Raw genomic sequence first — 25,978 nt, forward strand, 5'->3', positions numbered from 1 at the left:
GGGAGAACAAATGAATGTCAACATGGCAAGGTGTTGAAAATGGATGGCATACAGGAAAAAGTATCACCAGTGCAAGATAGGGTCTATAGACAACAGTAACATTGTAATATGCTTCCCCTGTACATACAGCATTATGCCAAAACTAAATGTCAAAAGGAGGGGGGCATGGAGGGTGGGGTATGGATTCTTTGCAGAAGAAAAGGAAATGTCTTCATACAGATTATGGTGGTGGAGGCATGTCTATTTACTTAGGTTGGACTGTATGATGTGCGAATAAAACTGTTTAAAAATGAGCAGAGAGAGTGGTGCAATGGTGGCTCAATGGCAGAATTCTTGCCTGCCATGCTGGAGACCCAGGTTTGATTCCCAGTGCTTGCCCATGTAAAACAAACAAAAATGAACAGAGAAAAATAAATGCTAGAGAAAATGCAGAGAAAGAGATTTATCTATTCACTGTCAGTAGGGAAACTGAGAGGTGAAGTTCCTTGGAGAGCACTGTGGTGGCTTCACAGGATAATATGGGTGAGGATGCCATATGATCCTGCAACCCCCTTGCTCATTATATACCTGGAGGAAATGAGTGCAGGGATAAGAAAGGATATTTGTACACTGGTGGTTTTGACAGCACTGTTCTGAGATTCACAATGGATGGAGGCGACCTAAGGGTACAATGATTGAGGAATGAAAGGGGGAACTATGGTGTATACATACAATGGACTACTGAGCAGCCTCAATAAGGAATGAAGTTGTGAGGCATCCAAATAGGTGAATGAACCTTAAGGACAGTGTATTGAATGAAATGTTAGAAACAAAAACACAAACATCATCCCTCACTCATATGGACTAACTATAATATGAAAACTAAGTGAACTTGAAAGAATGGGTTATCAGGTTGGGGCCTATTGTAAAGGGTCCTACATTACATGGGTGTATACAGCAGTTTCATATATTCAGGAGTTGTAACTATTATTTCTAAATTCTGAGATACTGAGCTATTTGTAAATAAGTAACTTGGACACTCTCAGAAACTTTGGTATTTATATGACACCTGAGACTCAGACTCAGAGCTCTGAAGCTATGAAAATCAGTAATACCCCATACATGAACTGTTTAAAAGGGATCAGACTTTGTCTAGAGATATGAACAAAGCTGATCTGGATTGGACTGAGTTAGATATCAGAATATAGGGTAAAGGATGATATTGTCTGTATTTTAAAACTTCATTTTCTATGTGAGACCAAAGGGCGATATGTTTATTTGGTACAAAATTTACATTTTGGATAAAGCATTACCTAATTTAACTTGTATGGTCAGTTTAGTTGAACACAACAAGTACAAGGAATCTTGAACAGGACGTGAAATCTTGTTGATTTGTCCAGGTTAGTGTGCCCTGATATATCCCATAATAATTTGAGCAGTGAATAAAGAAGTATTTGCAAAGTTCCCTTGGGGGACTAGGGAGAAAGGAGGAAATATTCAACTTCCCCATTTGGAGAATTCCTGATATGCTTGCAAGCAGCGGGGACAACTAAATCAATAAGCTGAACTCTTGATTTTGGGGTTCGCCCCTATGAAACTTATTACTGTAAAGGATAGGCTAAGCCTACTTAAAATCAGGCCTAGGGGTCACCCCAGGAGAACCTCTTTTGATGTTCAGATGTGGCCTCTCTAAGCCAACTTGGCAGGTGAAATCATTGCCCTCTCCCCTACACGGGACATGATTCCCAAGGGTGTAAGTCTCCCTGGCAATTTAAGACAGAACTCACGGGAGAACCAGGACCTGACATCATGGGATTGAGAAAGCCTTCTTGACCAAAAGGGTGACGAGACAAATCAGATAAAATAAAGTTTCAGTGGCTGAGAGATTTCAGAGTTGAGAGGTTATCCTAGAGATTACTCTTATACATTATCTACATATCTGTTTTTAGGTAATGATGTACTGGAGTGGCTAGTGAGAAGTACCTGAAACTGCTGAGCTGTGTTCCAGTAGCCTTGATTCTTTAAGATGACTGTATAATGATATAGCTTTTACAATGTAACTGTGATTTTGAAAACCTTGTGTCTGATACTTCTTTTATCCAAGGTATATGGACAGATGAGTAAAAAAAAAAGATGAAAAATAAATAAATAATGGGGGGATAAGGGGTAAAACAAATTGGGTAAACTGAAATACTAGCGGTCAATGAGAGGAAGAGGTAAGGGGTAGGGATGTATGAATTTTTTCTTTTTATTTCTTTTTCTCGGGTGATGCAAACATTCTAAAAATGATTACGCTAAGGAATACACAACTATGTGATGATACTGTGAGCCACTGATTGTACACCATGTATGGACTGTATGTGTGAGAACTATATTCCCAATAAAAACATGAAAAAAAAAGCTCTTGCACTGGTACAGATCTTTAACCTTTGCAATTCTCTACTTTTTTTTTTCTCAGATTATTAAGTTCTTAGCATCTTCCACTACAATAGGTTGCCGCCCTTAGATAGGAACTTGTTTGTCCATTGGTCCTCCATATTTAAGGGGCAAAAATGTATTGAATCCCATGCTTTACCTGTTCTCTGTAAAGTTTGGTGCCAAATTTCAAGTTTCCTCTGGAAACTAGTACTGTTCCTTAACTCACCTCTGTGTTGCTCACTGATCAAATGTGGTGAGCAGGACTTGAAGAATGCAGCTTTGCATTGGAAACAAAGTTCACTGAAGAAAATTATACTATGAAAAAGCATTTTATTCATCTTATTTTGGGGTCAGAATGAGGGTGACCTGAGAGAAGCTTTTTTTTTTTTTTTCATTTTTATTTTTTATTTTATACTATGTAAGATATATAAATGTGTCAGAGTGTACAATGATAGCTTTTTACAAACTTATCGCAGCTTTGTAACCAGCATCCAGATCAAGAAACAGAACATTGCCAGCACCTCAGGAGTCCTGTTTGGCTTCTTCCAGTCACACTGTCCCTTGGATGACACTATCCTGACTGCTAACAGTGTACGGTAATTATGTCTCCTTTTATGCTTCTAGAAATAGCGTGCTTTTTGGCTATTTGAATATCTTCTTTTGTAAAATGCCTGCTTAAGACTTTTGCCTTTTCTTTTAGGTTGCCTGTCTTCTCTTATGAATAAAATGAGGTCTTTTTTTTCTTTTAATAGAAATGAGCTCTTTGACAAGAACATGTATTGCAAATATCTTCCATCTGAGAGAAGCTTTTTAATGTTAATTTTGAGTTTTCCTTATCAAAAGCTTTTAAGAAACAAAAGCTTTAATTTTCTGCACTCCTTTTTTGAGATTCTAACTGGAAAAGCATGTTTTGCAGTGTTCAGTGTTCTTAGTGGTCACTTTAACAACCTCTGAATTGTGTACATTGATTATTTTGCACTGTGGTATATTTTTGAGACATTATTCAACTATCACTGACCTAGCTTCTTTTAAAAAACTAATTTAAAATGTACAAGGTAGTTGTAAAACTAATATAAACGCTATATAGAAAATTCCACAACCCCACCCCCCCACATCCCCAGATACTCAGATCTATGTACTAAATGATGTGGCTATTATTTGACTGTTAAATTCTTTTAAGTAACTGTTGCCTTGTGCTTCAGTTATTTAAAGTAAATACAGGTGTAAAATAAAAGGATATCCCTTTTCAGGCGGGAGTTTGACAGCTATATAAAACTTAAGGTTTTGGTATGTAGCTTAGTTGAATGAAAGCATAAGGTTCACCACCTTTTAGAAGCATCCAACATAACATGGTCATGTGTCCTTTAGATTAACCTCACCTGATGAAACTTTTTCCAAACCAGTTTTAATACTGTTCTTATATATAACTTGTCCTTAGATTTTTGTCAAATCTATGTCTAACTTTGAAATTCCATTTACGAAATAGTATATTACAATGAAAAGCCAAAAAGTAATATCCAAGTGTTTCGTGGTTTGTTGGGAAGATAATTTCAAAATAAACAAGTTCCAAAACACACACACACAAAATATGTATGAAATCTTACCTTTAACATAAGCTGAGACATTTCCTTGAGTTTTTCAGGTGTGTAATATTGGCGATGTAATAAAGGATGATTGGCCATTTTTCTCAATTGCATCATGACATTGCACATTTCTGTATTTTTTTCTGTGATGTAAAAAGTACACATTTAAAAAAAATCAATCTGAAGTCTGCTGAAATATACTGCAGCTTAAATAAAAAGGTTTTAAATTATTTCTTCAAATTTCAACTACTTTCAAAAATGAGCAAATCCCAATAACATAATATCTAAACAAAATGCAGACTATTTTTCACATAAAATAGTGAAAATTAGATTATACCCATGTTATTGATAGATTTTTTCAATCTGTTGAAAAGACCCAAATAGAGCTGTTCCTGCTTCTCTGACATTGCACATAACTCAATTTGGTCTTTCTTGGGAGGGAGTTGCTTCAGAACCTGAGAAAGGAAAAGCTTTAGATTATCATTTTAATACAATTAAAAATAGAATTAAAAAAATCATAACCAATAACAAGCAGGTAAGAGTTACCTCTTCTTTTACTCTTCTGAGAATAAATGGCTTTATAATTTGTTTTGCGTGTGCTATTCTCTCCTTTTCATATATACTTTGCTCATCTGCTGATTTCTAAGTGAAATAAAAGCATACTGTTTAGAAATTATTCTTTTAAAGTATTATAATAATCTTACACACAAAACCCTCTTACTAGAATCTGAAATTATTTTCCATGGAAAGTCAATTCATTCTATGTGATTTCATGCTTGAATTCTGGGCTATAATCTACTTGAAGCTTCACATGTCTTTTGAAGTTTCGTGACATGTATTCATGTATCCTGCTGAGGTAACGAATTTGAACTGGAGTAGGTTGGTACTGAGGCACTAAATGATATATTATTAACTGATTACTCAGAGAATGCTTATGAAATAAAAATTTATGTATGTGTTTGGGGTATGTATTTCTTTGTGGAAAACAGTCCCCAAAGAAAGCTAATGCTGGAGATGCAAATAATACGGTCTAATATGGGAGGGTGGTTCCCAATCAGACACTAGTAATTTTGGAAAATTAGAAAGTGGAATTTTTCTTTTAAGATGCAAAGACATCCTCCACAGCCAATGAACTAAATCCAGAAAAATCAGTTCAGAAAACTTGCTAGGAACTTCAAAAATTGCACATCCAGGAGGGAATATATTAGTGAAAGTTAAAAAGGCAGTTAATTTCCAGTGGAATAGTATCAAAGAAAATTCTTGCAAAAGATACATGATTCAAGAGCCAAGAACCTATAGAAACCTTGCTCTATTAGAAAGTGTGGGAATTCTTGAAGAAGGTACTCTAGTTTCAATAAGTAAGAAGGGATAAAATTAACTAAACTTTTCTTCTAAATAGGATTCTTTTGCAGTTTTTAGAAACCGTTATTTTGTTTTCATAAATTTTTATTTTAAACCATATTTCCTAGTATAGATATTTCCGATATTCTAGTTTTACAGTTTCATAACTTATTAAGAAATGCTACTAATCTGCCTGTCAAATTTTAATAAGGAAGAGGCGATAATCAACATCCCCACAGAATATATACTCAAGCTCTCTTCAAGTTAATATTGCAATTCTTCAGAAGATCAGGATATTAAAAATCAAAACTACTGGATTATGATTACAGAAGTCACCATTTTTTTTTTCCATTATAGTTGGGTGACTTCCCAACTTATCCAAGGATATGGAGATCAACCACTTAAACTTACTATAGACCAGGTGCATCACAAAAACAACAAAATAAAAGGATGAAACAGAATAATGGCCCAGTTACAATACAAAGTAATACAGTTTTGGAGACAATATCCACTGATGCTTACTGTCTTAGAAGAAAACATTCTTCTTATTTCACTGGTGCTACTACTAAACATGTGCGGCATAACAAAATTCAACAGAGACATGAGTTCTAACAGATTATTCTGTACAGGTGTGCCTGTGAGCAGCAAGCGATTATTTGCCTGTGAATGAAGGTAAAAATCAGATTAGATTTTTCTTTTAAAGAGTCACTTTTCTTCTTGTCTACCCTCCCCAATACAAAAACACAACCTTTTTTCAAATGTTAAAGACATTATTAATAATTTACTGTTCTCTGGTGAAAGATTAATATGAGTTTAGGTGATTGGTATTTGCTATTATTATCTATTTTTCTTAAGGGAGAATCAAGTACTAGTTTCATTTTATAAGTAGTTACCTTAGACACCCATATCACTTTGTTCTACCTTCATAAAAATATTGAAGCAGCTGTAGATTTACAGAACAATCATGCAAACAGTATGGTACCTTTGTTAAAACTGATCATATTGTTACTATTATTAACGATGCTACATCATTTACATTAGGGTTCATTCTCTGTGCTATACAGTTCTATGGATTTTTTATTTTTAATCTGGTATCACATACTCAACACAAAATGTCCCACTTGACCACTTCACAATTCAGTGTAAAATTTACAATTTATGCTGCTATCACTACCATTCCTTTCATATCATTTTTATGATGTAAAGAAAGAAGATAAGGTATATTTGATATTCATAAAGTTTATCATTTAAAAAACAGACACTGGCAAACTGTGACTCATGAGCTAAGAATTCTTCTTGCATTTCTGAAGGACCATTAAAAACTAACAAATGTATGGATCAAAAGCATGAAATATTTACTATCTGGACCTTCATACAAAAGTTTGCCAACTAATGATATAGATTACTATACACATTAAATGCATAGTCTAAAGTGTTATCACTACAAAACACTCTCTTACATTAATCGTCATAAGGTGCTGGTAGCGGATAGAGCCCATATTCTTCAGCATATGACCCTCATCAAAAATTGCATAATTAAGTTTCAGGCGTCGAAACAGACTACGGTCATCAGAACTGCTGATTGCACAATTATACCTGTTGCCAAAAGGAATACAACCATAGGGTTATATCTTTAAGAACTTGGAACCTAGTGAGATTTAATGGTTTTATAAAACTATTTTTATTTACACATTTCTGATAGCTGATACTTAGAAGGTAGCAGTAAACACAACTTGTGTGCAAATAATTACTGATGTACTTATAGCCAGTAATTATAGATGTACACATAATCAGGTTATGAAAGCTTTAATGTAAAATTTAAAGAAATTTAAATGAAATAATGTAGCTATACAACTTCTATACAACTGGGAAGAGACCAATTTGGGTACAATTAATATGAAATCTGCTGTTATACAGTTTACTTCAAGAGTTGTTAAATTTTAAGAGGCAGCAAAAAAAGGACATGAAGCTAAGAAATGTTTGTTTAGAATATGTTAGTACTAAACTAGTGGAGTAGATCTAAAAAATAACAGTTGATAGTTAGCAGTTTATGACTAAATATGAAAGTGGAAACCATTTTGCTAAGACAAGTTCTGGGTTAATTCTTTTAAGGATGGCCTCCTAAAGGAAAAGCCATTAGTAAAAAATAAGAGCCAAATACTGACAGTTAATATGAAGTTTGAAATAACATATAATAAATCCAACATAAGGAACATTACATTCTCTGCCAGATATCTATATTAAATAGCTACTACTAAGTAATGGTTAATTTACTCAAAGTTATATTTTTCAGCCTTATTTCTGTTTTAATTCAAATTTTTCATTAGGCAAATTACATTTCCCTTTATTTATAACTAATAATTATTTAAAAGTTAGAAATATTATACATCACCTTGGTAGATGTCTCAAATTTTACTTTTAGCTTACCTGAGAAAGTACGATTATAAAAGACTAAGTTTTCAATCAACTGGACAGAACCTTTATACTCACAGTCAGTATGATGTACTAGTAAAAACTCCTATCTAGCATGTGTAATGCCAAACTGAAAAAGTCTTGAGTAATTGACATAAGCCATTCTATTTAATTGCTACATACTTCATACAGTAACTCTCTTACATATCACTAATATAAAACCATTTCTTTTTTTTAATTTTGGAGCTGCACAAATCCCCCTCCTTCATTCCCCGCAACCCAAAATCCAATACTTACGTGGTCACAATTACATTGTATTCCTCATATCTACTATGAATGTTGTATCTAATTTGTTTACGTTCTTCTTGAGAACCTAAAATTTGAGAACAAACATGTGGATTATAATTACTATATCTTACTGTACTTTAGGATTTTAAAGTTTCCAAAGTTAAAAGCAAAATGACATATTCTTACCATAGTAACAGAGCACCTTTAAAGCGGGGCACCATAAATTAACTTCCCTTAACCAGTTATCTAAGAAATAAAAGAAATATTACTTGTATCTGCTACCAGAGTATGTGTGTACAGTGAAATGAACAATAAAATTTGCCAAGCTCTAATCAGAAATTATTTTATAAAATAATACAGGATCATCTTTTATCATAGAACTTTCACAATCTATTACCACTAAGTAAGGTGATTTTGAGTTTCTGAGAAGGTATCATAATGAAGGGCTGAGGAACCAATCTTTATATCTACAGGTAACTAACAACTTAAAAGCATGATTTTTTGTTAGTCAAATCTAACGAAAGTTCACTTACTCTAATCTCCACACCTAATCAATCACAAAAGAATGAAACAGTAATTTGAAGAGGGATGAATTAGATATTTACTAACTCAGTTTTTAACTATAAATTAAAAAGTACTTACATTCTTAGTTATCCTAAAATAATTTTAAAGTACTATGAAAAGAAGATCTTATCAACTGGTCCTTGATATAAATAATTTAAAAGCTGAATTTAAGACATATTTGAATTATTTTATTTTAAAAGACTGCCTATTATACATACCTAAGTATAAATACACAGAGGGGAAAAAAGAGGGTATAAATACCATAAAAATTAATATTCAACTCCATTATCTCCACATTTTATTTAGGAAACTACACATACACATGAGCATGTAGTTTTTATTCTACCTAGCTTATAAAAAACACTACTGAGTCAAACATGGTGGTCTCTGGTATTACTAACCTATAGTTGAGGCTGGAACAACAATTAAATGAGGGCCTTTATTGCCCTCTTGCAGGAGGTATGCCAGGAATGCAATTGCTTGAATAGTTTTTCCTAGGCCCTGAAAAGTTTAAAAGACAATGAGTAAAATGTAATAATAAACAAGAAACAAAGAAATATTAGAAAATACAAAGGGAAAAGGAATACTTCCATTTCTTATTCATTTTTGATTTTCCATAATGCAATTACAAGAATGCTACTGTGTTCTTAAATAACAGATAAAACTGATCAACATCTCTAAATGATGCTACAACTTATTTTAATGAGCAGGATGGCTTTTATGCTAGGTTATTTGTTGTGCATAATATGAAAGCCTTTTGTATTGTATAGAAAGGATGTAATTTTGGTTTTATATATTTATTTAAATTTTTAAATATACATATAATATATATTTTTAAATATATTTTCCATATAATATTTTTTACATATAATGAATATTTAACCACTGGATGGACTGAAGAGATGTTTCCCATGACTATTTGGTTTAAACCCTATTACCCAGCAATTACACTCCTAAGAATAAACTCAAGAGATATGAGAGTATATGCCTACAAAAAAAAGAGCTGGGTAAGAAGGTTCGTGGTAGTTTTATTACAACAGCCAAACACTGGAAATATTCAACAGGAAAATGGATAAACAAACTGTGGCATATTTATACCAGGGACTACCACACAGCAATACAAAAAAGAAACTACTGATACATGAGAACATGGACAAATCTCAGTAGGTGAGTAGGTGGCACCAAATGAATCAAAATCAAGTAGTTTGATTCCAGTGGTAGTAGTGATCAGAAAGAGCATGAGGGAACTTTCTGGGATGTTGGAATGGTGGTCACATGCGTATGTATATATGTAAAAAGTTACCAAGTTGTACATTTTTGCATTTGACTGCATGCAACTTATAAAGTATTGTTTTTTTTTTTAAAGGTTTTTTGAGATTTAATTCTTCAAAGGAGCTAAACATTTACCAACTTATAAATATTGTGCTTTCTAGGTTCAAAAATAGTTTCATATATCTCATTTGACACCAAATATAAACTTAAGAGAAACTAAATGCATTTTGTTAATATTTTAGACTATTTGGCAAAGATCATACAACTCACTGAAAGGCAAAGGTGAAACCAAAAACTAAGTCCAATTTTCCACAACTGTGATGTTCTATATCTGATTTCCATAATGTTTTTGAAATCTTTTTTATATTTATTCACCTTTCTGCCAGATAAACCATATGACTATTATTGATAGTATGAAGTATGTGTGGGAATGTCTTACAGTACTAAAATTTAAAAGATAATTTTGTTATGAGCTAGCTGAGAAATAAGGATATTTTTGTTAATTTTTATTTTGGGAATCCAACATCAGCACAATACATATGTGTCTGATAAATGTTTTTTTCCATTGAACAGGATGCATTTTTAATACATGTTTTAAAAAGTATAGCTGGAGGAAGGAAGATATGGTTAGATTAAAGGTCAAATTTCTACCTGATAGAATCTGGGGTATTGGCTGCAATGAATTTTCCTAACTTAGTTTCAAGCAAATTTGACTTGGGAAAGAACAGACTCAGACAGGGCTCTAATGAAAACAAAATAAGTGACATGGTGTTTTTGATGATACTGATATATGTACTTATTTACTGACAAGGACAGGTATCAACGATGAATTAAATTTTAAAAGTCACAAATAAAATTCCATTTACTATCACATACACAAGCGTGGGAAAAAAACCTAGAAAGATAAACCACAAAATAGAGCTTATTTCTAGTGTTAGGATTATGATTTAGAGTTACATGTATGATTTAGAGTATACATGTATATTAATGTAGTCTCTAAATTTTAACAAATATATTAAGATTCAGAAAGACTATTTATTTTCATTTTTGGAAGGAGTGAGGAGACCAGAACTAAGTAGGCAAGAGAAAAAAGGTAAGGGCATGATAAGTTATAACATACTGAGGTGAGAGCAGTAAACTACAGTGGCAAGGAAAAAGCCCATGGCTTAAATTAGAGCAAAGATGTTAGGTCTTCAGTGTCTTTTAAATGAATTATCAAATCCAGAAATAGAGTGCTACTTACCATTTCATCTGCCAAAATGCCATTTAGTCCATGTTTATGTACCAATGCCAGCCAATTCAAACCAACCTTCTGATAGGGCTTGAGTGACAAACTGGTAAAGAGAGAGTTCAAATATCATAGATTTACACTTTAAGTTTTCTGTACTAATTTTCTAATATGAGGCTTAGGTTTTCAATGCAAACAAAAGCTCAAACACTGGGTCCAGGCTTACCTTTCAACTTAATATTACCAGCTATTTACAAATACTTAAGAAAATGAATTTTCTTTTTTTTTTTAAATCTTCACAAACTATTTTTTATTTGTAGATATATTTCTGCTGGCATCTTCTGGCAATAAGAATTAACAAAAACTACAATTTCCAAATGTGATCATAATAAAATACCACAAGATTAATTTCATATATGATCAAAATAGTAACAGTGATAACATATTACTAAGCTAATACTTACATTAGAAACCTGTATTAAACGGATTTGATTTTTAGCACATTAGGGATTTTTTTTTAAGTTAATATTAAGACAAATGCAAGCATAACTTGCTACTTTGCCAGGATGGTTTTACAAACACTTTCTGAATGTATGTCCAATCATCCCTAATGTCAGTGGTACATAATTCTGGATTGTGTACAAATGTGCATTTATGTGTGTTTTACACATATGTAAATACGGTAGCCTCAGTGAACACTGAATGAATAGAGAATGACATGAAATGTCAAAAACATTTAATTTGCAAACACACAGATACTAACCCCTGGGAATGATTTGTTTGGAAGATAAAATGAGAGTTATAATGGGAGAAAATAACCATTTTCTGTAAGTTCAAGTGATTAAACTAATAGCAGTTATAATTTACTAAGTACTGATTATACACAGCACACATATTTTCCAGACATTATCTCATTTAACTCTTAAACATCCTATAGAGTAGCGATTATTATTTTAACAGAAGTAAAATCCCCAAAGCTCAGTAATTAGCCTGAGGTTGTGTAGCTAGAAAGTGTTAATGCTAAGATTTTAATTAAGGAAGTCTATTGCACTCTAAGGTCTATTCTCATTCTGAATAGGCCAGTATACAATCCATACTAACATGAAAACCTAGGACAAAGCCACGTCTCCCATTTTCCAGCTTTTATCCTGTCTCCTTACATTCATAACTGTTCCCACACAAAGAAAGTGGATTGGAAAGATGTTCATCTTATATCAGAATTTGCGTTTCAACTGTGGGATATACAATCCATAGAGTATTTCCCAATTTAAGAAATTAAAGGTAGGCAAAAGAAAGTCAATGTATTGTCGAGGTTTTGCAGGATTTTTAACAACATCTTTTAAGTTTGTGGCCAATACAGTTTCTATGCCCTACCAAAAGTTATAATAAATAGAACATCACAGCTATTTTAATTTCCAGATGAAACTGAGTTCTTTAAACCACAGTAGGAATGAGAGTAAATGCTAACATTGGAATGTTTATCATATGCCATATGATATATAGATTACATATTTATATAATTACATGCATTATTCATTCAATTGATATTATAAAGTAGATACTGTAATTATGTCTATTTTATAAGTAACTTACCCAAGAACATTAGCTATCCAAATTCATGTCTGCAGTGGTAGAACTGTTAAATAAATCAGGTCTGATCGAGAGCTCAGCCCTTAACTACTACACAATGAAAATGAAGAAGTTTTCTCTTTCTGGCTCTCTCTTACCCATCCACCCTAAGGCTAAACCTAAGTTCTCCATTATTTTTCTTATAATATAAGAAAAGGCATATTTACCAATGCCTTAGCCATCCATATACATAAGGTTCACATTTCATGAAAATAATGAAACTTGATAAAGGAGGCACATTACATCATTTAAAAATGCATTCACAGCTTGGCAGGCCACCTTGGCTCAGCAGGTAGAGTTCTTGCCTGCCATGCCAGAGACCCAGGTTTGATTATCGGTGCAGGGCTGACACGCAATGTATAATCTACCCAAAAAAACCAAGAAATGTTTCTGATAAACAAAAATTACTAACATTCTTTATCATCAACACGTCAGAAAAATATAGTTAACTGTTAAAATATTTTCCACAAAATATTTTTTACTACACATACATTTAAAAAGTAATTAACAGGGGTGCAAGGTTAGTTCAGTGGTAGAATTCTCACCTGTCATGTGGGACACAAATTTGATTCCCAGCCTATGCGCTTCCCCAACTCCCCCTTCACCAAAAGAAAATTCAACAAATGGTGCTGCAATGGGGTAGTCACATGGAAAAAGAATGAACTGTGACTCCCACGATACAGCATTAAAAAAAAAAGTAACAAGGAAATTTTAAAAGCATCTATTACCATAATTTTTTATTCAAATAGAATTGCCTCATCTACAATCACAAAGAAGCTCTGGTAAGGTGGTTTGATAAAAGTATTAAAAAGCTTTATTATATTGAAATATTTGTTTAAATATATATTTAAGTATTAATGTGTGTATATATTCGCTCCTATGCTAGAATATATCAAAATTACAGGTTAACTTTTTCTTGCTTAGCATCACAAAAGTGCTGTCCACCACTTTTCAGAATACAAAAGATCAATGAAAATGCAGTTTTGACAAAGACTCTTTCAATCCAATTCATTTATTATGACAAATTTTGAAAACATGGGACAACTTTATTCTTTCTCCAGTAGGCTCAAGCATTTACATGCTATATAATCTTAGCTCACATTTATTTGGTACTCTACAGTTTTCTAAGAATTGTCATGACTGCATATGAACCCCAACTACCAGTGCTACAGATAAGAATGTAGTGATTTGCTCAGGGTTAACCAAATGCTAAAAACTATGCTTAGGTCTTCTGAATAAGTTGAGTGCTCTCTTTTCAATAGGGTACTAGGTATCATCTTTGAATTGAAGGTTTTCTTACCTCTCACTAAGGAAAAAACGATTTTAAGATTTTTATGAGACCATGAAAGAAAATGATGTAGCAGATTATTTTTAAATCACTTGTTTTGCTAGAGGAAAAAAATATTCCTCCAGACAGAATTATCATGATTTATTCAAAGAGTAACTATTAAATTAGTTTTAAATCTCCTGTTAGAGAAACTAGTTTAAAAATTATTTTGAAAGGGAACAAAGACCTGGAATAGAAATGATATAATAGAAATATATATAACACTCTAAATTTGAGTTTAAAGTGCAGAAAAATAGGGCTAGAAAGACTTGTTTGAAGCAGTTCATATAAAGCAGATTAGGGATGATAGGCAACCAAAAGTCTACTTTATCTTGCAAGTATGACATAGCTGCTGAAAACACTACCACAATATTAGTTTGTCTTAATGGAAGTATCCAAACCATAAAACAATTACACAATAATACTTTACTCAAACCACATTTGTGGTACTGATATGCATTCACATCATTGTCAAATGGTTTCATAGCACCTATTTAGGAACAAGATAAGGAACCATCGTGTCAAGTTCAGGGCCAAACAGATCAAAAGAACCTTGGTAGAGTTAGCCCAGAAAAAAGGACACACATGGTTAAATATATTTTATATTGAACATGTAAGAAATTTTAAAAATCAAAACAGTTTAAAGCTGATAAAATTTTTGATAAATTGCTAAAGCTTTAGAGATGGCTAGAGCTATGGTAGAAATAAAACAGGAGACATACTGAGGTTTACTATTTTCTTTAAGTTTCCCCCACTATATTTTAACTTTAGATAATTTTAATTTTGATATTTAAAAATAAAGATTATCAACTTAATGGTTTTGAGGTACATGCCAGTAATTTTACTCTTCTCCTCATTCAATTCTTTATTCTTCAAAGAATTTACTTTTAACAAGGATTTTTGGTATGTTTATATTTCTTTTATATCTAATAACCAAATTTTCTTCTCAATTCACATAACTTTATAAGAGAAGACCAAGAAAGAGTCAACAAAATCTTGTTTTAAAGTAAATTTTGCTACAAAGAATTTGCTCTTAAATAGAAAGATCCAAGTATAACACATTATTTATCAGGATGGTCCAACATTTTCCTTTGTGCTAAAAAATGTTTTCCCACGGCAAGGAAACTATTTTAAATGTCTCTATATTAAGCAGTCATAATGCCTGGCCAGCACACAAAGTAAAAATTGCTTGTGCAACTCTTAACTTGGCTAAAAAAAACCAAAAATCAAGAACACAAATTTCACCCCCTAAAAGTGCAATTAAATAAACCCTAAAGGGTTATTACAAGTTTTGGTAATTGTACTTTGGACAATTCCCATCCATCAAATATTTCATTAAAATATTTTTCAATCCAACGGAAAGGATAATTTATTATTTGATCATACTATTTGCAAGTACCAGGCCTTTGTGAATAAGGGTTTAGGGGAGAAATTTTTAAAGTGATGCAATAAAGCACTTGATTTTTAAAATCCAAATTATGATAAAGTAGACTCAACTGGGTAAGTCTTGTAGAGTGAAGAACTCTCCATATCCAATGCTGGAGAACAAGAAGCAGCAGCTCCAACTACACTTTTAGGAGATGAATTTGCTGATATGGCCAAAGTTCTTTCTATGCAACAGAGAAAAGAGCTTCTTTGTGGGAACTGCATCACGTTTCCCTACACCATCCCATAGCACCCTAGAAGGGCACAGAAAAGATTGTAGCTTACTATTAAAGGCCAGTAACCATACCTTGTTTTTTTTTTTTCTCAATACCTTGATTTTTAACCAATGATCAGGCAAATATGCTTTTGATCATTAACTTTTAAAAATACCTAGAAAAAGCAAACAAAACGATCAACTAAGGTAATTTTAATGAGCCCCTAGTGCTAATCTTATTAAAATAGCTACATCTGAACAGATGTAACCCATTTTCATAGTTGCATTAACACTGCATTGTATGGATATGCCACAATTCATACTCAATTACTCCCTGAATATGGGAAATATTTCCATGTTTTTGCCACTATAAATATATCAAAGTAAACAAATATATACTTTTTTTAAAAAAAGGAAATATTTTTAACAGTTGAGTCCCCAAGTTGTTTAAACTTTTAAAGAAAGTTCAAAGCTCCTTCCCCCCACCCCAATTTCCCAACACCATGCAAAAGGGGTATTCACAGTTACAAAATGCCATTTTAATATTGTACTGATCACTGGACAAATGTTTTAGTGAAAATAATTTAGTGCCTATTTCCCTGTAAGATTTCTGACAACATGTTATTGAATGAGCAGTTCTGTTATGCATACTTGTATAATACAATTAATAAAAGCGTCCTTTCACTATCTGATGTGTTTCACCCCAAAAGAGATTTCAAAATCTGAGCTTTTGAAAGCAACAAAAACATCTCATCAGAGATATGATATTTTAATCATTCCATCTTCCCTACACCATCCCTTTTTAAAAAGCTGGGTTAAAAGGAATTTTTATACTGGTGAAATTAATTAAGCAGCTGACTTTTCGGAATCCCCAAATTTATGTAGCAGAATAGCTAAAACCATCGTTTCAGTTTTTTTGATATATACAAAATTATCTGTTACCAGCCAAGGAAGACAGACTATACCAATTTTTCTCTCTAATTTATATGATGGAATAAAATACTCAGTTGGATGTAAAACAAAACAAAACAAAACAATGAAAAACAATTCATGAAGCACTTCATGTACCATTATAGGAAACCCTGGATTTCTCTTCAAATAATAGTTTTAAATCATTTCTGCATTTAAGTTTCTTAGCCACACTAAAGGAAAAAGTGCAGAACTTCTATACAACTAAGATAAAATTATGAGTAAGTCTGTAAAGCAAATATTACCTTTGGTTTAGAATGGAGGGTTGTTCTATGTTCCATCCACCTCCATTTCCAGTAAGCATGGTAACTTGTTTTGTCAATTTATTTGAAATGTCTTCACATTTGTTCATAAGCCTTATAACTACATCCCTTTCTTGGATCAATGTTTTACAGTGCCATATCAAATCTTCTGATAAGCCATTAGTTTTGGACATCTTTGTGAACTATGGTATGAACAGAAAAACAAAACAGTTCAGTTCTAGAAAACAGAAAAGTAAACGTGAATCTTTCTCTATGAGGGAGAAAAGTTTAATTTAAACTTTTATTAGTTAGCTTAATTAAATGCTAAGAGAACTTCATTTTGTCTTCATATCTACATTCAAACTGCATATGTCTCACTTTGATATACATTGTCACCTCAAACTCATTATGCTGAAATAAAATATTTGCTGCCCCCTGAACTGTATAATCTCAAACTTGTTATTTTGTCCACAGGAGCTGTTCGCATAAAGGAGAAACCTGAAGTAATTCTTAATGTCTCCTACTAGGTTTTGCTACTCTTCAAAATCTCAGATTTACTTTTTTTCTATTACCTAAGGTAATTAATATTCTGACATCACCTCTAAGTGGACTCACTGTAATAACTGTATATCTGATCTCGTCTCCATTTTTGTCATTCACCATGACTGCTACTCTAACAAAGTACCTAAAACATTTCTTTTCTCTATCTGTCACCAAAGTGCAAGCCCCTAGGTATTGATATTAGCACAACACAATAATCAATTATATTTTGAATTATATATAAATTATATATATAATTGTATTTTATATATGAATGTCCTTAAAAGGGTAAATACTAGGTTGTATATATGGTACTCTGGTAGTTTGAAGCTGTATGTACCCCAGAAAACATATGCTCTTAAATTTAATCCATTTTTGTGTGTGTGAACCCATTTTATATAAGAATTGTTGATGAAGTTACTTTAGTTAAGAAAGTACAGTCCACCTCAATCAGGGTGGTTCTTAATCCTATTACTGAGGTCCTTTACAAGTGAAGTAAAATTCAGACAAGGGGGGGGAAGCCAGAAGAGAAGGGAGAGACCAAGAATTGGCACCATGCCTTGCCATGTGATAGAGGAGCTAAGGACCACTGCCTCAGTCCCAGAATTCCACAGCCTTAGGGGAGAAAGCATCACCTTGATGATGCTCTAATTTGGACTTGTTACCCTAAAACTATTTAAAACCATAAGCAGACTTTTGAGAAGACGGCTGAATAGAGTAGTTTGAGATTAGCCCTGCTCCATGGAAATGTCGGAGAAGGGACAGGAGGGCAACTGAGGTGGCGATTCGGGAGTATGGCTGACCTGGGAGAGCCTTCAAGCATCACATAGGGTAACCCAGGTTGCAGAGACCAAGGAACTGAGAGGCAGAAAGCTGGAGCCTGGCACGGAGGCACAGAGTCCATGGGAGTGCACAGAAGGGAGCCAAGGACAAGGAAGTAAGTCAGGCCGCATTCCTTGGGCATTCTACCCTCACCAGCATAGCCCTGTGACTGTCAACTCACCCCACACTCCACACTCCAAAACCCCTTCACCCACTCCAGGTGCCCCCACTCCACCAGCCCCCAGTATACCTACCTGTGCCACATTCCCATCCCAAGTGCAGTCCAACCCACCTCTCCTGCACCCCTTCCGAGCAGTAACTCCCCCTCCCTGTTCCCTGCAGGCAGTGGCCAGTGCGTAAAGGTTGTGGGCACTAACCTCCATACCTAGGCTACCCTGACCACTGCCCATAGTGTCGCACAGCCTCACCCACACCCCCTGAATCTGCGCATCAGGTTACAGCACTTCTAGGCCCATGGATGCGCACCGGCCCCCAATCACGTCATTCAGCTCTGGGAACCGCAGTTTACAGCAGTCCTAGAACGAAGCATGCACATGGCCCTCAGCCACACTTTGCAGCTCTGAGAAAGTGACGACCTGCACAGCCAAGACACATCTACCCCCAATCCATGAAGGCATAATGCTGATCTGCTGCCACAGCTCTATGCATGTGCACAAAGGACCCCGTGCCTAAGACCAGTGCACACCAGGGTCACAACTCCCAGAGTGGGGTACCTGCACAGCCACATCCTCCCTGGCCGCTGGGGGCTCACAATCAAGTTGTTAAGCACCACCTTAACATCTCCAATCTGCACCTATACCTGCCATGAAACATCACTGCACTGAGTGCCCCAACCTATATATACATCCTGCAAACACAAGGCCTTAGACTACTGAAAGAAATCAACTCCCAAAGTAAATCAATCAAGATATTTACATGTGACAAACACAGCAGAAGATCACTAAGAATATCACAATGCAGACAGATACAGCCCTGTGTAATGACCAAATTAAAACACCAGAGGAGAAACAGACGTAGGAACAACTAATCAAAGATGTTCACACAACTCTTCTTAATAAAATAAGCAGGATGGTAAATGACAAAGGAAATCAAGAAAACAGTACAAGGGCACAAAGAGGAATCTGAAAGAATAAGTAAAAAAATAGCAGATATCATGGACATTAAAGATTCTGTTGACCAAATAAAAAATATAATAGAGGCACACAACACCAGATTTGAAGAGAAAGAAGAAAGATTAAGTGATATAGAGGAAAGGATATTGACTGCAAAGACTCAAAACAGCAAATGACAAAAAAAGGTGGAAAAAACTGAAATGGATCTCAAGAAAATGATAGACAAAACAAAGCACACAAATATTAGAATCATTGGTGTCCCAGAAGAAGAAGAGAGGAGTAATAGGCTAGGAAGAGTAGCTGAGGATATAATGGGGGAAAATTTCCCAAGCCTCATAAAGGACATAAATATACAAGTCAAAGAAGCCCAAAGAACTCCAAACAGAATAAATCTAAATAGGCCTTCCCCAAGACACAAATAATCAGTCTGTCAAATGTTGAAGAGAAGCAGAAAATCCTGAATATGGCAAGAGAAAAACAATCTACTACACACAAGGGCAACAAAAAAAAACTGAGTTCAGACTACCCAACTAGCACTCTGGAGGAGAGAAGGCAGTGGTATGATATATTCAAGATCTGGAAAAAAAAAGACTTTCAGCCAAGAATTCTGTATCCAGCCAAATTATCCTTCAAAACCAAAGGAGAGGTTAAAGTTTTCACAGACAAAGAAGTCCTGAAAGAATCTGTCAACAAGAGACTGGCCTTACAAGAAATACTAAAAGGAGTTCTGCCAGCTGAAAAAAAAAAAAACAAAACAAAGGACAGGAGAGGGAGGTCCGGAGGAGAGCACAGAATTGAGGAGTAACACTAAGGGTAATTTAAAGACTACAAAGAGGAAGAGGGAAAAGACTATACAGATGTGACAAATAAAAAAAAAAAGGTAACATGGTGGATTCAAGAAATGCCTTTTCAGTAGTAACTATGAATGTTAACAGACTAAACTTACCAATTAAAAGATATAGATTGGCAGAATGGATTAAGAAACATAATCCGGCTATATGCTGCTTGCAAGAGATTCATCTTAAAATGAGGATACTAACAGACAGAAAGTGAAAGGATGGAAAAAGATTATCCACGCAAGTTGTAACCAAAAGAAAACAGGAGTGGCTATACTAATACCAGACAAAACAGACTTTAAAGGTAAAGGCATCATAAGAAACAAAGAAGGACACTATATAATAATTAAAGGGTCAATTCACCAAGAAGATACAACAATCATAAATGTTTAGGTTCCCAATAAAGGAGCTTCAAAGTATATGAGACATTGGCAAAATTGAGGAGAGTGATACATGTTTGAACAACAATAGTAGACTTCAATACATCACTCCCCTCTATAGATAGAACAACGAGACAGAAGATCAACAAGGAAATAGAGAAGTTAAATAACTGGATAAATGAATTAGATCTCACAGACATACACAGGTCATTGCACCCCAAAGCACAAGGATATACATTCTTCTCTAGTGCTTATGGAACATTCTCCAGGATAAATCATATGCTGGTGCACAAAACTTTATAAATTTATAAAATATAAACACTGAAATTATTCAAAGCATTTTCTCTGATCACAATGGGATGAAGCTGGATCTCAATAACTAGCAAAGAATGAGAATATTCATAAATATATGGAGATTAAATAATACACTCTTAAACAATCAGTGGGTCAGAGAAGAAATTGCTAGAGAAATCAGCAGATATTTGGAGATGAATGAAAATGACAGTACAACTCATAAGAACTTACGGGGTGCAGCAAAGGCTGTGCTGAGAAGAAATTTACTGTCCTAAATGTCTACATTAAAAAACAAGAAAAAGCAAAAATCGAGGACTTAAAAGTACACCTGGAGGAACTTGAGAAAGAACAGCAAACTAACCCCAAAGCAAACAGAAGAAGAGAAATAAAAAAAATTAAAGCAGAGATAAATGAATGGGAGAATAAAATAACAATAGAAAGAATCAATAAAAGCAAAAGTTGGTTTCTGAGAAAATCAATAAAAGATGGGTCACTAGCAAGACTGACAAAGTAAAAAAGAGAGAGGATGCAAATAAAATCAGAAATGAGAAGGCATGCGTTACCACAGACCCTGAAGAAATAAAAGAAATCACAAGAGGATACTATGATCAATTATATGCCAACAAACTAGACAACTTAGATGAAATGGACTAACTCCTGGAGACACATGAACAAACTACACTGACTCAGGAAGAAATAGAGGATCTCAACAAATCACTCAAAAGTACAGAGAGTCAATCAGTCATCAAAAATCTTCCCACAAAGAAAAGCCCAGGGCCAGATGGCTTCACAGGGGAATTCTATCAAACATTCCAAAAGAACTAACACCAATCTTGCTCAAGCTTTTCCAAAAAAGTTAGGAAAAAGGAACTCTACCTAACTCATTTTATGAAGCTAATACCATTTTAATACCAAAACCAGGTAAAGATGCTATGAGAAAGGAAAACTACAGGCCAATCTCTGTAATGAACACAGATGCAAAAATTCTCAATAAAATATTAGCAAATTGAATGCAACAACACATTAAAGGAATTATACACCATGACCAAGTGGGGTTTATATCAGGAATGCAAGGATGGTTCAACAAAAGAAAATCAATTAATGTAATACAGTGCATTAACAAACTGAAAAGGAAAAATCACATGATCCTCTCAATTGATGCTGAAAGAGTATTTGACAAAATTCAGCATCCTTTTCTTATAAAAACACTCAAAAAGACAGGAATCAAAGGTAACTACCTCAACATGGTAAAGGGACTATGAAAAACCAATAGCCAGCATTTTACTCGATGGAGAGAGACTGAAAGCTTTTCCCCTAAGATCAGGAACAAGATGAACATGCCCACTGTTATCACTATTATTCAACATTGTGCTACAAGTTCTAGCTAGAGCAATCAGGCAGGACAAAGAAATAAAAGGCATCCAAATTGGAAAGGAAGAAGTAAAATTCTCATTATTTGCAGGTGGTATACTATACTTGGAATATCCAGAGAAATCTACAGCAAATTTGTTTGAGTTAATAAACACATTCAGCAAGGTGGTGAGATATACAGTTAATATGCAAAAATTAGTTACATTTCTATACACAAGCAATGACCTATCTGAGGAGTCAGTTAAGGAAAAACTTCCATTTCAAATAACAACTAAAAGAATCAGGTAGTTAGGAATGAACTTAACTAGGGATGTACAGGACTTATACATAGAAAAGTACATAACATTGCTAAAAGAATTCAAAGGAGATCTAAATAGGTGGAAAGACATTCCCTGCTCACGCATAGGAAGGCTAAATATAGTTAAGATGGCAATTCTCCCCAAACTAATCTACAGATTCAACACAGTACCAATCAAAATTCCAACAACCAACTTTGAAGATTTGGAAAAGCTAACTACCAAATTCATCTGGAAGGGAAAGAGACCCAGAATAGCTCAAAGCATCCTAAAAAAGAAGAATGAAGTGGGAGGATTAACACTTCTTGACTTTAAAACCTATTATAAAGTCAGAGTGGTCAAAGTAGTATGGTATTGGTGCAAAGACAGAAGCACTGACCAATGGAATTGAACTGAGGGTGCAGAAATAGACCACCAAATCTATGGTCAATTGATTTTTGACAAGGTCCTAAATCCTCTGAACTGGGACAAAATAGTCTTTTCAATAACTGAGCATGGAAGAACTAGATATCAATAGCCAAGAGAATGAAAGAGGACTCCTATTTTAAACACTACAAAGAAATTAACTCACAGTGGATCAAACTCCCAAATAAAAGAACTAGCACCATAAAGCTTCTAGAAGAAAATGTAGGGAAATATTTTCAAGACCAAGTAATAGAAGGTAGCTTCCTAAACTTTACAGCCAAAGCACAAGCAACAAAAGAAAAAATAGATAAATGGAAACTCCTCAAAATCAAATGCTTCTGTATCTCAAAAGACTGTCAAAAAGGTGAACAGACAGCCAACTCAATGGGAGAAAATATTTGGAAATCACGTATTGGACAAAGGTTTGATTTCCTATATATACAAAGAAATCATACAACTCAACAACAAAAGAACAAACCACCCAATTATAAAATGGGCTAAAGACATGAATAGGCATTTTTCTGAAAAGCAAATAGAGATGGTTCAAAAGCACATAAAGAGATGTTCATTTTCACTGGCTATAAGGGAAATGCAGATCAAGACTGCAATGAGATACCACCTCACACCTATAAGAATGTCTGCTATTAAACAAACAGGAAACTAAATGCTGGAAAGGATGTGGAGAAACTGGGACACTTATGCACTGCTGGTGGGAATGTATAATGGTGCGGCCAGTATAAAAGACTGTTTGGCGGTGTATTAGTTAGGGTTCTCTAGGTTTCTCTAGAGAAACAGAATCAACAGGGGACACTCACAAATATAAAATTTATTAAAGTGTCTCATGTGACCATGGGAATGCAGAGTCTAAAATCCACAGGGCAGGCTGTGAAGAAGACAATTCCGATGGAGGGTCTGGATGAACTCTACAGGAGAGGCTTGCCAGCCGAAGCAGGAAGAGAGCCTTTCTCTTCTGAATCCTCCTTAAAAGGCTTCCAGTGATTAGACTGAGCATCACACTCACTGCAGAGGACACTGCCCTTTGGCTGATTACAAATGGAATCAGCTGTGGATGCAGCTGATATGGTCATGATTTAATTCTATGAAATGTCCTCATCCCAACAGACAGGCCAGCAGTTGCGCAACAAGACAAACAGGTACCACCCCTTGGCCAAGTTGACACATGAACCTGACCATGACAGGCGGTTCCTTAGGAAACTAAATATCAAGTTGTCTTATAACCCAGCAACAGCACTACTTGGTAAATACCCAGAAGATCTGGACAATGACACAGACAGACATTTGTACACTGATGTTCATAGCTGCATTATTCATAATCGCCAAGAGATGGAAACAAATCAAATGCCCATCAACAGACGAGTGGCTCAACAAAATGTGGTATATACACATGATTGCTATTATGCAACTGTAAGACAAAATGACATTCTGAAGCACATGACAAGATGGATGAGCCTTGAGGACATAATGCTTACTGAAATTAGCCAGACACAAAAGGATAGACACTATTTGATTCCATTTTTATGACCTGTGTAAAGGTGTAACGAGAGGCTTATAATACAGAATACAGGGGACTTAGAGATACACAGAAGCTAGAGATGGGTGAACTGTTAGCTAATGAGGTTGAACTCCAATGTAATGGAACAGATAGGAGTGAAGGTGGTTCTCTAGTGGTCTATAAGTAATATTACCATATTAAAGATGAAGAAGATTGAAAGCAGTTGTATAAACTTACGTGCCCCACTGATTAACACTAGAAATACAAATCAGTTCTCGCAAGAAGTACTTCAAAGATATGATTCTCGCACAGTGTTTAAGCCCAGGGTACAGAGGGAAAACTGCTATTGCATGCTATGAGCTATATTCTAAAGGAAACCATTAGCACTACCACAGCAACAGCAGAGGTAAATAATGGAGGGAGGGACAAGAGTTAAGATGAGGTTTAGATTTCCCATTTATGAGGGTTTGTCTATTGGTTTTCTTACTCTTGGGAACAATGAAATTATCTAAAATTGAGAATGTTGATGGACTGTGGACTTTGAGCCCTCTACATGATGCCCGATGAACGCAGGTGGCTGAAGGATGCATTGATGGAGAAGTAGATAGGCGAACAATGGTGTATACTTTTGAATGAAGGCTGTGCTGCTACAAAAAGGATCAAAGTCTCGAGGCATGCAATGGTGTGAATGAACATGTAGGAGTTTTTGGTGAGACAAAATAAGCCAGAAATAAAAGAGCAAGAATGGTATGGTCACCTTTAGAAAATGCTTATTAGAAAACAGGGGCCTAGATTGTAAGCTTTTAGAGCAGACACATTAAGTCTGGAGTGGTGATAATTATTTCTGTATTTTGAAAGGCTGTTTTATATATACAACCTGGTATTTAGAGATAAGAATGAAGCCAAACAGGTTGGGGGTTAAAGTAATTCAGAACATAGAGGTAAGGAAGACAGTGTCTATATTTTAGAATCACACATATTCTTTAAGACCAATGGAAGAAAGGCTTATTTGGTCTGGAACTGAAATTTTCTATAGTGCATAATTTAATTAAACCTATCTGTACAGCTCATTTCAACAACTGAAACACAGGAAAGTGCAGAATAAGACAGAGGTCCTTTAATCCTTTATAGATTATTGTAATGCCTGGATACATCCTAGAGTATATTAAGCAGATAATCGAAAAGTATTGGCAAAAAGTCCCCTGAGGGAGGGGAAATATGGAACTATTAAACCTTACCATCAGGGAATCCCGATATTGAGGTCAAACTTTACAGACACCAAAACCAATAAGGCAAGCCCTCGATTCGAACATAAGGCTTACTCTTGAGCAGCTTATGTAGGTAGTAAAGAAGCTTAGACTACCTATGGGTATGCCTAAGAGTTACTTCTGGAGGACCTCTGTTGTTGCTTAGATGTGGCCTCAGTCTCTCTAAGCCCAACTCTGCAGGTGAAATCACTGCCTTCCCCTCTACATGGGACAAAACATCCAGGAGTGA

The 25,978-nt window shown here is 34.6% G+C and overlaps 1 protein-coding gene across 4 annotated transcripts in view; it reads right to left on the reverse strand.

Annotated features, from left to right (window-relative positions):
- SMARCAD1 (SNF2 related chromatin remodeling ATPase with DExD box 1) overlaps positions 1–25,978 on the reverse strand; it is a 93,088-nt gene that overhangs the window by 24,504 nt on the left and 42,606 nt on the right. For all 4 annotated transcript variants that reach the window (XM_077142850.1, XM_077142847.1, XM_077142848.1 and 1 more), the window contains 10 exons: positions 16,895–17,094; positions 11,101–11,191; positions 8,987–9,086; positions 8,208–8,267; positions 8,031–8,106; positions 6,782–6,917; positions 5,844–5,981; positions 4,527–4,622; positions 4,318–4,435; positions 4,002–4,123 (listed from right to left, as the gene is read on the reverse strand). In XM_077142850.1, the coding sequence (XP_076998965.1) occupies positions 4,002–4,123; positions 4,318–4,435; positions 4,527–4,622; positions 5,844–5,981; positions 6,782–6,917; positions 8,031–8,106; positions 8,208–8,267; positions 8,987–9,086; positions 11,101–11,191; positions 16,895–17,094 (1,137 nt within the window). The remainder of the gene's footprint in view (positions 1–4,001; positions 4,124–4,317; positions 4,436–4,526; positions 4,623–5,843; positions 5,982–6,781; positions 6,918–8,030; positions 8,107–8,207; positions 8,268–8,986; positions 9,087–11,100; positions 11,192–16,894; positions 17,095–25,978) is intronic.

The sequence above is a fragment of the Tamandua tetradactyla genome, chromosome 24 (genome assembly GCF_023851605.1).
Source record: "Tamandua tetradactyla isolate mTamTet1 chromosome 24, mTamTet1.pri, whole genome shotgun sequence".
Taxonomy (NCBI): domain Eukaryota; kingdom Metazoa; phylum Chordata; class Mammalia; order Pilosa; family Myrmecophagidae; genus Tamandua; species Tamandua tetradactyla.